This window comes from Heptranchias perlo, chromosome 16 (assembly GCF_035084215.1).
Source record: "Heptranchias perlo isolate sHepPer1 chromosome 16, sHepPer1.hap1, whole genome shotgun sequence".
NCBI lineage: Eukaryota > Metazoa > Chordata > Chondrichthyes > Hexanchiformes > Hexanchidae > Heptranchias > Heptranchias perlo.
The window spans coordinates 21362080-21375543 of NC_090340.1; the positions used below are offsets into that span (position 1 = coordinate 21362080).

General features: G+C 42.6%; 1 protein-coding gene across 3 annotated transcripts in view; it reads left to right on the top strand.

Moving 5' to 3' along the window:
• nup93 (nucleoporin 93) overlaps positions 1 to 13464 on the top strand; it is a 130377-nt gene that overhangs the window by 115746 nt on the left and 1167 nt on the right. For all 3 annotated transcript variants that reach the window (XM_067997764.1, XM_067997766.1, XM_067997765.1), the window contains exons 15-21: positions 1741 to 1813; positions 1910 to 1954; positions 3677 to 3793; positions 6254 to 6372; positions 10898 to 11015; positions 12172 to 12255; positions 13176 to 13304. In XM_067997764.1, the coding sequence (XP_067853865.1) occupies positions 1741 to 1813; positions 1910 to 1954; positions 3677 to 3793; positions 6254 to 6372; positions 10898 to 11015; positions 12172 to 12255; positions 13176 to 13304 (685 nt within the window). The remainder of the gene's footprint in view (positions 1 to 1740; positions 1814 to 1909; positions 1955 to 3676; positions 3794 to 6253; positions 6373 to 10897; positions 11016 to 12171; positions 12256 to 13175; positions 13305 to 13464) is intronic.

The following is a 13464-nucleotide window of genomic DNA, read 5'->3' on the forward strand; positions in this document are numbered from 1 at the left end:
ATGGTGGAAAGGCTTTGGGGAGTCAGGAGGTGAGTCACTCGCCGCAGAATACCCAGCCTCTGACCTGCTCTCGTAGCCACGGTATTTATATGGCTGGTCCAGTTAAGTTTCTGGTCAATGGTGACCCCCAGGATGTTGATGGTGGGGGATTCGGTGATGGTAATGCCGTTGAATGTCAGGGGGAGGTGGTTAGACTCTCTCTTGTTGGAGATGGTCATTGCCTGGCACTTATCTGGTGCGAATGTTACTTGCCACTTATGAGCCCAAGCCTGGATGTTGTCCAGGTCTTGCTGCATGCGGGCTCGGACTGCTTCATTATTTGAGGGGTTGCGAATGGAACTGAACACTGTGCAGTCATCAGCATTTCTGACCTTGTGATGGAGGGAAGGTCATTGATGAAGCAGCTGAAGATGGTTGGGCCTAGGACACTGCCCTGAGGAACTCCTGCAGCAATGTCCTAGGGCTGAGATGATTGGCCTCCAACAACCACTACCATCTTCCTTTGTGCTAGGTATGACTCCAGCCACTGGAGAGTTTTCCCCCTGATTCCCATTGACTTCAATTTTACTGGGGCTCCTTGGTGCCACACTCGGTCAAATGCTGCCTTGATGTCAAGGGCAGTCACTCTCACCTCACCTCTGGAATTCAGCTCTTTTGTCCATGTTTGGACCAACGCTGTAATGAGGTCTGGAGCCGAGTGGTCCTGGCGGAACCCAAACTGAGCATCGGTGAGCAGGTTATTGGTGAGTAAGTGCCGCTTGATAGCACTGTCGATGACACCTTCCATCACTTTGCTGATGATTGAGAGTAGACTGATGGGGCGGTAATTGGCTGGATTGGATTTGTCCTGCTTTTTGTGGACAGGACATACCTGGGCAATTTTCCACATTGTCGGGTAGATGCCAGTGTTGTAGTTTCTCTCTCTCTACCCTGTTTAGACCCTTCATGATTTTGAATATGTCTATCAAATCTCCTCTCAACCTTCTCTGCTCTAAGGAGAACAACCCCAGCTTCTCCAGTCTATCCACGTAACTAAAGTCCCTCATCCCTGGAATCATTGTAGTAAATCTCTTCTGCACCCTCTCTAAGGCCTTCACAGCCTTTGAAAGTGGGGTGCTCAGAACTGTACACAACACTCCAGTTGTGACCGAACCAGTGTTTCATAAAGGGTCATCATAACCTCCTTGCTTTTGTACTCTGTGCCTCTATTTATAAAGCCCAGGATCCTGTATGCTTTCTTAACTACTTTCTCAACCTGCCCTGCCACCTTCTATGATTTGTGCACATATACCCCCAGGTCTCTCTGTTCCTGCACCCCTTTTAGAATTGCACCCTTTAGTTTATATTGCCTCTCCTCGTTCTTCTTACCGAAATGTATCACTTCACACTTTTCTGCGTTTCGTCATTGACTGAAATATTGAGCAGCAGCGTCTCCAAAGTCATTTTTTTAAAATTCGTTTACGGGATGTGGGCGTCGCTGGCAAGGCCGGCATTTATTGCCCATCCCTGATTGCCCTTGAGAATAAGTGAACAGTGTGTGTTCAGTTGCTGAAGAAGGGTGATCGAGTTCAGTCAGCTGCACTCCACTTTTGATGGAATGATTTCAGTCAGAATAAATTGTGAGGTACTGAAGAGTTAAGGAGAGAGCAACTAAAAATGGCTTTCCAACCTGCACAGCATGTTCTGTAACTTGGCTGTCACATTGGATTGAGGCTTATTTCACTGTGTTGCTTCCCACAGAAATGAGAATGACAGTCAAGGAGAAAACATGTTCATGCGATGTGTCGGTGAGCTTGTCATTGAAAGTAGAGAGGTAAGCAATGCACCATCAGAGACATGCTGCAAAAACTATCACTGGTACATTCCATTTTTATAATCTTAAAATTGTTTTTTCTTTCCTTGTTTCTAGTTTGATATGCTGCTTGGACGATTAGAGAAAGATGGCAGTCGAAAGGTGAGATGAGATTTGCTATGACACTAGATTTTTTTTTTTCCCCTTACTCTTTAAAAGCCTTACTTTGAAGGGCATTTCCTACTAACTTTTCATGATGTGTAGGCTGAAGTTAAAGTGAACAGTTTTGCTGGATCCATCTGTGTAACATGGTTTTTGAAGCTGTATGGAGTTCGTCCAAGGCTTCAAACTAGACTGCCTCTGTAATGCTGTGTTTCTTTTCCTTCCTGTTTTCTCCCTTTGCCTCTCCTCTGAAGGCAGAGACTAATGCTGGGGTACAGTTCCATGGATGCTGGCAGCATTCAAACTGCATGCTCAAGTAGTCGTGTGAGCCTGGTCAGTGAGCGTTAACGGGCCACAAAGGACATTTCTGCTGAGTCTGATTCTGGCCCCCACACTCTCGCATGTGCAGTGGTGGTCACTGTGTACTGATCAGGACTATGAACCTTGGTTGCCACTGTGCAAATCTTCCCCTCCCCCACCCAAAAAAAAAGTTTGGAGACTACGAGGACAATCGTAGCATTATCGTTGACAACCCTGGTTGAGATTCGCTGATTCAGCACAGACCAGGGATCAAACCGTGGAATCCTCAGGCTTATATGGCTCAGTACCATACCAAGTGGTGCATTTACCTATTGAACCATCGGTACACTTTGTGCTCTGTTACGTAGAGGCGGTGATATCCCTGAGGAAAGGAAATTCTTACTAAGACTGCATGTAACAGGTGATCAGCTTTAAGGAGAAAATTTCATTCTCTGTGCTTTTTAGTCAATTAAAATTTAAACTTTCTAAATTTTTAGATGGTTATTCATAGTGCAAACAATATATTCAGTAAGAAACCCTATTCTCCTTTATATTTCCTTTTTGCAACAAGAATACGTAACGGGGGCCAGTACAGGTTTTAAAAAAAAAGAGTTTACCTTGACCACAGCTTTAATTTGTTCCCCTTTAAGAATGTAATGTATGTATGTTTAAAGTTCACCAGCGTTCTGTGCTGGTAAGAGGTGCACTTTTAGTATCCTAACTCATACTTGGATCCCCATGTCTTGGCCCTTGCACACCTGCGCCGAAGCTCTCTGTATTTCAGTAAGTGGGTGCGTCCTAGGGCCAGAGAGTATTAGCCAAACAAAGTCTACCTGTGTAGATTTCTCTGTAGTTTGATTTGGAAATTCTTTGGCAAGTTGATGTGTTTGTATCATACACCTGACTGACCAAAAAAAAATTCCCTGACCATGACTTTTGTCATGTAGATTGCACAACCCTAAGTGCTTACCCAGGCATTGGAGCTAAACTGACTTTTTTAAGCAACAGTATTATAAATAGTAATTGTAAGTAACGTTTGATATCTAAATGATCTTCTGTACAGACCCATGGTTTTGCACTCACTGAGACGCAGGATGTCATTGGGGATTAATTGTCTTATGTTTAGCACCCAGTGATCACATCAAATAATTCCCGATCTAGTTTAGCAAGTATTAAACATAGAGCAGGTCCATAAAGCGGACTATATTCCTTAACCCCAATCTCAAAAGATCACCCCCTGCTGCGTTGATTGAGATATTTCCATTTCCTGTACTAGCTATGCAATGACCATTCTGAATGTAGTTTTCTAATAAACTTTGCAACCCAGTTTCCATAGAAAATTTCAGTGAATGATGTATATATCTGAAGCTAATTGCAGAATGCCATTTATTATACTACATTCTGTTTTCTTTTTCTGATCAGCCTGGTGTAATTGATAAGTTTACTGGAGACACAAGAGCTGTTATCAGTAAGGTAGCATCAGTGGCTGAAAATAAGGGCTTGTTTGAAGAGGCTGTGAAGCTTTACGACCTAGCCAAGGTAGGCAGCTAACTACAATGTACATAAAGTGTAGATATATATTAATGAGGATGATCAGATTTCTTCCAAACTACATTTAAATTATGCCTTTATGGTATAGATTTTTTTTACTTGTTCAAAATTATTTGGATAAATTTTGAAGGGAATACTGTATTAATTACATTGAAATGTTAATATAAAATGTATTATCTTCATCCTTTCCCATCCAGAATTATAGACATGTTTTAATTTTTAAAAACCCTTTCTCCTCTTTTAGGTGCTATGTGCCATGTAACATTTCTCAGCTTGGGAGCGGGTGATAAATGGGTAAATTCCCAGAACTCTCTCACTCTAACTCTGCAGTAGGTGATGCAGTCTGAGTTGCTTTAATTGTCCCATCTTCCTTAGGGCTTCCCCTAATGGCCCAGTTGAGACCTGGAACTCAGACAGGTACCCCCATCCTACCACTCTAGTTGCCTTGTTGGGATACTTATTCATTCACACTGGCTATGCCAGTATTAACTATATTAATCTCTTCATTTCAAAATGAGTGACTAAGGCATTGTAAAATGTCTTCTGTTGATTTTCATACAAAGACTCTGAAAATAAATGAAGTATTCTAGTTTATAGCGTCGTGGTACAGTAAGTTGTATGTGCCCAGTTTGTTGACCCTCTGATGCCAGTCATCCTGTGTATTATATCAGAATGATTCTATGAGTTGAGAATACTGAAAGCATTTTCACATAAGGTGAACCAGTTCTAGGAATAGATGGAACACTTGCCAAATTATGACTGGTTGATCACCGTTCTCATCAATGAGACATGCTGTGCTTATCTGAAACTCTGCCTTTGTTTTGATTTTTTTTATAGAAAAGGAATCCTAGCCCCTCCCAAACACTTTCCCTGACATTTATTCGGGTGCCTGGCCTTGTTAGGATCATTATCGCTGGCTATTAACTTTTTTTAAAACTGGAAACACAGACATGATTTAGTGGTGACTCCCAGTTCTATTCATTTCAGCAGCACTGTCTGTAAGCTTTGCTGACATCGATTTTCACGGTCTTTAATTTTCACAGGCATAGCGAGCCAAATCCGGCAGATCATCAGTCACAGTGTAAGCCTTTGGAAGAGCTGACTCGGGTGTTTCTTGTGTCTGCCTGACCCTTGGTGCAGAATGTAATAGTGTTCAAAGAGCCTTTCAGTTCCTGGGATTAGCAAAGCCACACGTTTATTACAGAGCTTGAGCATCTTTCATCAGGAAGCAAATGTGCTTGTTCCTACAGCTTTAACGAACAAAGTATTAAAGCGCTGAGCCAGCTGTTTCAGTGAGTTGGAGTGGGCACAGGGTAATATAATGAGGGCTTTTTCAGTTGGTTAGAGATGTCTGCAATCCTTCTTTGTGACCTGACATATAGTGAGAGCATGTTTTACACTTGTACAGTAAGGATGTTAAGCACATATCAGTCCTACTGGGCAGCACAGTCTGTTGGAGCCCCAATGCACTGCGCCACAGGATAGTGGAATGCAACTTTGTGCCTGCAATCTTCCACGCACCCAGTTCACAATCTTGGATATGCTGTTGTGGGATGGCAGAGTGGTGGCCAGGTACCCCCACAAGGAGGGAGAATTACCACAAGTCACTCGTATACCTCCTGGCTGATTTCAAAGTGGTATTGGAAGAACTGTGGGGCCAATTTGCTCACTCCTGCTCTTTTTCCCCAACCCCCCCCCCCCCCCCCTTCCAAAAATTGCAAAGGATGACACATGATTGAGGAGACGAAGAAAGGGGAAAAGGGGAAGTAGAAAATATAAAACAAAAATCAGCATTCTGAAACTGTTTTGCTACTCATTCACTGAAGAATGTCTCAGTTCCTGGGGCCACTTTATCCATTAATGCCAGCAGTTTAAATCCAAATCCTTCTGCTGCAGCCTGCTATTGTATGGGATGTGCACATTCACTCTACGGACTTTTGTTTCCACACCAATGAGCTATGACTGCGGGAGAATTTTCACTTTTAGCACCAAGTGGAAAACAGGCGGTAGCGAATTGACTGCCCATTTTTATACCTTGCCCGATTTTCATTGACCTCAATGGAAACTTAAAATGGGGCGGGGGGTAAAACAGACAACTAATCTTCTGCCTGTTTACCACCCAGCAGTAAAAGTGGAAATACACCCCATACTATTTGAAGTTCCAGTGAAAGTTGCGAGGCAAAGTTGTGCAAACCATTGAGGCCTGTGGCTGGTATGTTAAGTTTACAAACCTCAGTATTCCATATTTCCACAACGCTGCGGATAATAATCAGAAGCCATTGTCTGTCATTTCCCATGCAGATAAGGGAATATCGCAATACTGTCAACTATGGTGGATACAGTTTAGAGACCCCAGATTAATGTTAGTGCAGAATCATGCGCCAAGTTTTTGTTTATACAAATTATTTTAATCAGTAAACTAATGCTTCAGTAACATTCTATTTCCAGAATCCAGACAAGGTCCTAGAGCTGATGAACAAGCTGTTGAGTCCTGTGATACCACAAATCAGTGCACCCCAGTCTAACAAAGAGCGATTGAAAAACATGGCTCTTTCAGTAGCTGAGAGGTAGGAGCTGCAGGTTCTGCTAATAGTTTTATCTTTACCATACTCCTGTATAAAGGTAATGGAAAATGCCTGATTTAAAAACGGACTGTTAATTATTTACTCAAGCGTACTTTACTTTGCTCTCTGTAATCCCATTGAAAATGCATTGCATGCTAGTTCACTTGGGTTTAATTATCTCAAGCAGCTCGTAAGCATAATTTGAACTGAATTTTCAGCAGTATAAAACTTATCTGATTAAAATGGCTAAGAATGAATATTTTTTTAAAAGCAAGGTGACTAGAAGCAAATTCCACATTGTTCAGATAGATACATGACTGCCAATATAGGTAGCTTTAGAGCAGGTGAAAGGGTATATTGGCTAGGAGGCTTGATTGATGAAGCCTAATCCTCAAACAATTCTGGATCTTGAAAGATCATAGAATCATAGAAGTTTACAACATGGAAACAGGCCCTTCGGCCCAACATGTCCATGTCGCCCAGTTTATACCACGAAGCTAGTCCCAATTGCCTGCACTTGGCCCATATCCCTCTATACCCATCTTACCCATGTAACTGTCCAAATGCTTTTTAAAAGACAAAATTGTACCCGCCTCTACTACTGCCTCTGGCAGCTCGTTCCACCTTTGAGTGAAAAAATTGCCCCTCTCACCTTAAATCTATGCCCCCTCGTTATAGACTCCCCTATCTTTGGGAAAAGATTTTGACTATCTACCTTATCTACGCCCCTCATTATTTTATAGACTTCTATAAGATCACCCCTCAACCTCCTACTCTCCAGGGAAAAAAGTCCCAGTCTATCTAACCTCTCTCTATAAGTCAAACCATCAAGTCCCGGCAGCATCCTAGTAAATCTTTTCTGCACTCTTTCTAGTTTAATAATATCCTTTCTATAATAGGGTGACCAGAACTGTACACAGTATTCCAAGTGTGGCCTAACTAATGTCTTGTACAACTTCAACAAGACATCCCAACTCCTGTATTCAATGTTCTGACCAATGAAACCAAGCAAGCTGAATGCCTTCTTCACCACCCTATCCACCTGTGACTCCACTTTCAAGGAGCTATGAACCTGTACTCCTAGATCTCTTTGTTCTATAACTCTCCCCAACGCCCTACCATTAACGGAGTAGATCCTGGCCCGATTCGATCTACCAAAATGCATCACCTCACATTTATCTAAATTAAACTCCATCTGCCATTCATCGGCCCACTGGCCCAATTTATCAAGATCCCGTTGCAATCCTAGATAACCTTCTTCACTGTCCACGATGCCACCAATCTTGGTGTCATCTGCAAACTTACTAACCATGCCTCCTAAATTCTCATCCAAATCATTAATATAAATAACAAATAACAGCGGACCCAGCACCGATCCCTGAGGCACACCGCTGGTCACAGGCCTCCAATTTGAAAAACAACCCTCTACAACCACCCTCTGTCTTCTGTCGTCAAGCCAATGTTGTATCCAATTGGCTACCTCACCTTGGATCCCATGAGATTTAACCGTATGTAACAACCTACCATGCGGTACCTTGTCAAATGCTTTGCTGAAGTCCATGTAGACCACGTCTACTGCACAGCCCTCATCTATCTTCTTGGTTACCCCTTCAAAAAACTCAATCAAATTCGTGAGACATGATTTTCCTCTCACAAAACCATGCTGACTGTTCCTAATCAGTCCCTGCCTCTCCAAATGCCCGTAGATCCTGTCTCTCAGAATACCCTCTAACAACTTACCCACTACAGATGTCAGGCTCACCGGTCTGTAGTTCCCAGGCTTTTCCCTGCCGCCCTTCTTAAACAAAGGCACAACATTTGCTACCCTCCAATCTTCAGGCACCTCCCCTGTAGCGGTGGATGATTCAAATATCTCTGCTAGGGGACCCGCAATTTCCTCCCATAACGTCCTGGGATACATTTCATCAGGTCCCGGAGATTTATCTACCTTGATGCGCGTTAAGACTTCCAGCACCTCCCTCTCTGTAATATGTACACTCCTCAAGACATCACTATTTATTTCCCCAAGTTCCCTAACATCCATGCCTTTCTCAACCGTAAATACCGATGCGAAATATTCATTTAGGATCTCACCCATCTCTTGTGGTTCCGCACATAGATGACCTTGTTGATCCTTCAGAGGCCCTACTTTCTCCCTAGTTACTCTTTTGCCCTTTATGTATTTGTAGAAGCTCTTTGGATTCACCTTTGCCTTATCTGCCAAAGCAATCTCATGTCCCCTTTTTGCCCTCCTGATTTCTCTCTTAACTCTACTCCGGCAATCTCTATACTCTTCAAGGGATCCACTTGATCCCAGCTGCCTATGCATGTCATATGCCTCCTTCTTCTTTCTGACTAGGGCCTCAATCTCCCGAGTCATCCAAGGTTCCCTACTTCTAACAGCCTTGCCCTTCACTTTATAAGGAATGTGCTTACCCTGAACCCTGGTTAACACATTTTTGAAGGACTCCCACTTACCAGACGTCCCTTTGCCTGCCAACAGACTCTCCCAATCAACTTCTGAAAGTTCCTGTCTAATACCATCAAAGTTGGCCTTTCCCCAATTTAGAATTTTAACTTTTGGGCCAGACCTATCCTTCTCCATAGCTATCTTAAAACTAATGGAATTATGATCACTGGTCCCAAAGTGATCCCTCACTAACACTTCTGTCACCTGCCCTTCCTTATTTCCCAAGAGGAGGTCAAGTTTTGCCCCCTCTCTAGTTGGGCCATCCACATACTGAATGAGAAATTCCTCCTGAATACACTCAACAAATTTCTCTCCATCCAAGCCCCTAATGCTATGGCTGTCCCAGTCAATGTTGGGAAAGTTAAAGTACCCTACTATTACCACCCTATTTTTCTTGCAGCTGTCTGTAATCTCCTTACATATTTGCTCCTCAATTTCCCGTTGACTATTTGGGGGTCTGTAGTACAATCCTATCAACGTGATCTCTCCCTTCTTATTTTTCAGTTCTACCCATATCGACTCCGTGGGCGAACCCTCGGATATATCCTCTCTCACTACTGCCGTGATGTTCTCCCTAATCAAGAACGCAACTCCCCCTCCTCTCTTACCTCCTGCTCTATCTTTCCTATAGCATCTGTACCCTGGAATATTTAGCTGCCAGTCCTGCCCCTCCCTTAGCCATGTTTCAGTAATAGCTATAACATCCCAGTCCCATGTACCCATCCATGCCCTGAGTTCATCTGCCTTGCCCATCAGACTTCTTGCATTGAAATAAATGCAGTTTAATCTAGACTTCCCTTGGCCTTTGCCGTGCTTTCTCAGACCATTTGTCCAGTCATGTTTTGTACACTCTCCCTTACTGCCTTTTGTTTCTGTCACCACTTTACTTCCCACTGACTTCCTGCATCGATTCCCATCCCCCTGCCACTTAGTTTAAACCCTCTCCAACAGCACTTGCAAACACTCCCCCTAGGACATTGGTTCCAGTCCTGCCCAGATGCAGACCGTCCAATTTGTACTGGTCCCACCTCCCCCAGAACCGATTCCAATGTCCCAGGAATTTGAATCCCTCCCTCTTGCACCATCTCTCAAGCCACGTATTCATCCTAGCTATCCTGTCATTCCTACTCTGACTAGATACCAGTAAACAACACGCTTGTAATTGTAATCATTTTTCCAACAGTTCATGGCAGTAACTGGTGAGATATTAAGGGATTTCTGTGACATGCAGAAAGTAGTCTGTGAATTTTTCCAAAAACAACTTGCACTTCTATAGTGTTCATTGCATAAAGAAAAACATCTCCAAGTGTTTTGCAAGACAGAGCAGGAAGTAGTTTTGGGAGACCATTCCAGAGACTATGGGCCTATTATCTGAAAGATCAGATTCCAGTGATGAAGTGGAGGGTACATACAGTGAAGTATGGTGGGAGAAAACCACTCTGGCTGGGGCGAGCTGGTGGGAAGATTTGAAAACAAGAATCCTGAAGTTGATTTGTTGGAACAGGGAGTCAGTGGAGCTTGTCGTGAACACGAGTGATGGGTATGATAAAGTAGAAGCAGTTCACGCAGTTCTGAACAATCGGAGATTTTGTAGGGTGGAGAGAGGCCGGCAACATAAAAACATCTTATACCTTTAACGTAGATGAATGTCACAAGGTGCTTTAGAGATGTAGAGCGGGGTGGGGAAGACCTCCAAGCCAAAGGAGGAAATATTAGAAAAGATAACCAACGGATTGGTCAAAAAGGGGGTTTATGGAGGTCTTAAAAAAGGAGAGGCAGGCAGAGGAATTTAAGGAGGGAATTCCAAAGCAGGGGGGCCTAAGCAGCTGAAAGTATGGCTACCATGCGCAAGAGGCCAGAGTCAGAGGAACGAGGGGATAATGGGGGCTGTAGGCTGAAGGAACTTAGAGATAAGGAGGGGATGAGGCCATGGAGGGATTTAAACATGAGGATTAGAAGGAGTAGACAGCACAGTAGTGATCCATGAATATAAAGAAATCGGTGTCACTAAGGTTCAGGTTAATGTTTTCTTAGGATAACCTTTCTCTTTTTTGATAGGTATCGCAATCGGGGAGTCGCTGCGGAAAAGTCAATTGACAGCACTTTCTATCTTCTGCTGGACCTAATTACCTTTTTTGATGAGTACCATGCTGGCAATATTGACAGAGCAATCGATGTGAGTTACTTACGCTTTCATTTCATTAAAAGATAGTAACTTTTATTGCCCTTCACTTAACCAATGAAATCCCAGTGAGAAACAAAGGATTAACTCTAGAAGCTGTTTGTTTTATGTCCAAGACTGATCCACTCTTGCAGTGATGAAAACGTTGATTTTGGAGTTGAACTTTACTCGTTAGGGAGTAGTTTCAACAATAGCCTGAGGAGGGCAGCAGCAACCTGTTCTTCTGCTTCTCTAAGCACTGATCAATTCAACAAACTATCATGTTGTAGAGTTTAAAGTTACATTTTATTTTGTTGTAATGTTGATCAGGATAACTCTTTGGTAGGTATATTTTTGTTTTAAATCAAAACAGGAGCTCCCTACATTCCGCAGTCTTCCTTTTCTCTTACAATCTATAGGCGTTTAGAACTCAAACTTGGCATCACCCAACCACTGCTTAATTTATCTGGTTTCCTCGACCACTGTTTCCAGCCTTAATATCCTGTACTCCTGTACTGTGGGCCTTCCTCTAGGTCTCTCCACAAGTTGGTCTTGTATTCTTAGTTAACAGTTGTGGTCTCCATATTTTGAAAAGATACAGAGGCACTGGAGAAGGTGCAAAAAAGATTTACTAGGATGATACCAGAGGTTCTACCTATCAGGAAAGATTGAACAGGCTGGGACTCTTTTCTCTAGAGAAGAAAAGAATGACAGGTGACCTGATAGAGGCCTTTAAGATTATGAAAGTGTTTGATAGAGTAGATGTGGAGAAGATGTTTCCACTTGTGGGGAGACCAGAACTAGGGGCCATAAATATAAGATAGTCACCAATAAATCCAATAGGGAATTCAGGAGAAACTTCTTCACCCAGAGAGTGGTTAGAATGTGGAACAAAGAGTAGTTGAGGCGATTAGCATAGATGCATTTAAGGGGAAGCTCGACAAACATATGAGGGAGAAAAGAATAGAAGGATATGTTGATGGGGTTAGATGAAGAAAGGTGAGAGGAGGCTCGCGTGAACACCGGCATGGACCAGTTGGGCCGAATAGCCTGTTTCTGTGCTGTACATTCTATGTAATTCTGTGTAACTTTATTATATATTTGCCTTCCATACATGGTTTTTAAAGTTCTTAGTGGTCTACCTAACTGTACTGCCTCCTTTTCCATGTAGATCATGGAGAGACTGAAACTTGTGCCTCTCGGTCAGGAGAGTGTCGAGGAGAGAGTAGCAGCTTTCAGAAATTTCAGCGACGAGGTAGGAAGCTATTGCTGAGGATGGCTTGCTTTAATACTATTGAGTATGATCCTTCAAATGTGTGAAACTTCAGGCCTGTCATTGGGCAGTAGAATTGCAGAGGTCTGGCTTTCTGTGATGTAATAAATTCCAAGGCCGAAATTCTGTTGTACTATGGCTGCTACTATAAAAAGACACATAGTTTGAGCATTTATAATAGTATGAAATTTAATTATATTTCTTTCTGTTTGTGAGACTCCTCATTACTTCTGGTATAAAGAGTAGTAAAAAGTTGCAATGTTTGGGACTGGGTAGCATAACCCACTATCTGTTCTCTTCTGGGACATGGATCTAAATCCAGGATAAAAATCACCAGTCTGCTAGCTGTAAGAACCCTGTGCGAAATAAGTTCAGACTTTCCTCTTGGACAGAGGCCCACAGCACAAACTTGCCTACTGTTTGGGATAAAATTGACATTCTTGCTCAGACAAGGTGGCAGCAAGTGTGGGAAGTAGAGAAAATCAAATTGTTACAGAAGGGGGTTCTCTTCAGAAGTTGGAGTGGAGCAGAGCAGGGGATATTTAATATAATCAAAATACACACTAGCAACAGTTTTAAAATAAAACATTTATCCTGTTGAAGAATTTCATAGCTTGCTGTTTGTCTATCTTTTTCTTTGTTCATCCTCTATACATCTAGTGTTACAACAAGCTCTCAATCAAGGTTGGTCATTAAGACGGTCTGTGATGGTATTACAGTTTTTACCATTATAATGTAAAGGATTATTGCCATTATGGAAAACAGGTCATTGCTAGCAGCAAAATCTGGATTGTCTGCCTAATACTTGCATTTATCCAGTCTACATTCCCATGGGGCACAAGGTAAGAGGAGATTGTGCAGCTACCAATGGCAATACTAATGAACAAATCTTTTCTATACAGATTAGGCATAACTTGTCTGAAGTGCTGCTTGCCACCATGAATATTCTGTTTACCCAGTATAAAAGATTGAAGGGCACAAGCCCAGCCACCCCTGCCAGAGCTCAGCGAGTGATAGAGGACAGGGACTCGGTAAGATTTCACTGAGCAACCTGTTGTTATTGGAGGACTTAAATGTCTGTTCTAACTGTTGAAAAATGATCAATTGCATTAACAAATATTTGGAAAACCTTAAGTGATGTGGTGGAAAGCTATCTAACCTTGAGGTTTCATAAGGGTTATACAATGTGCT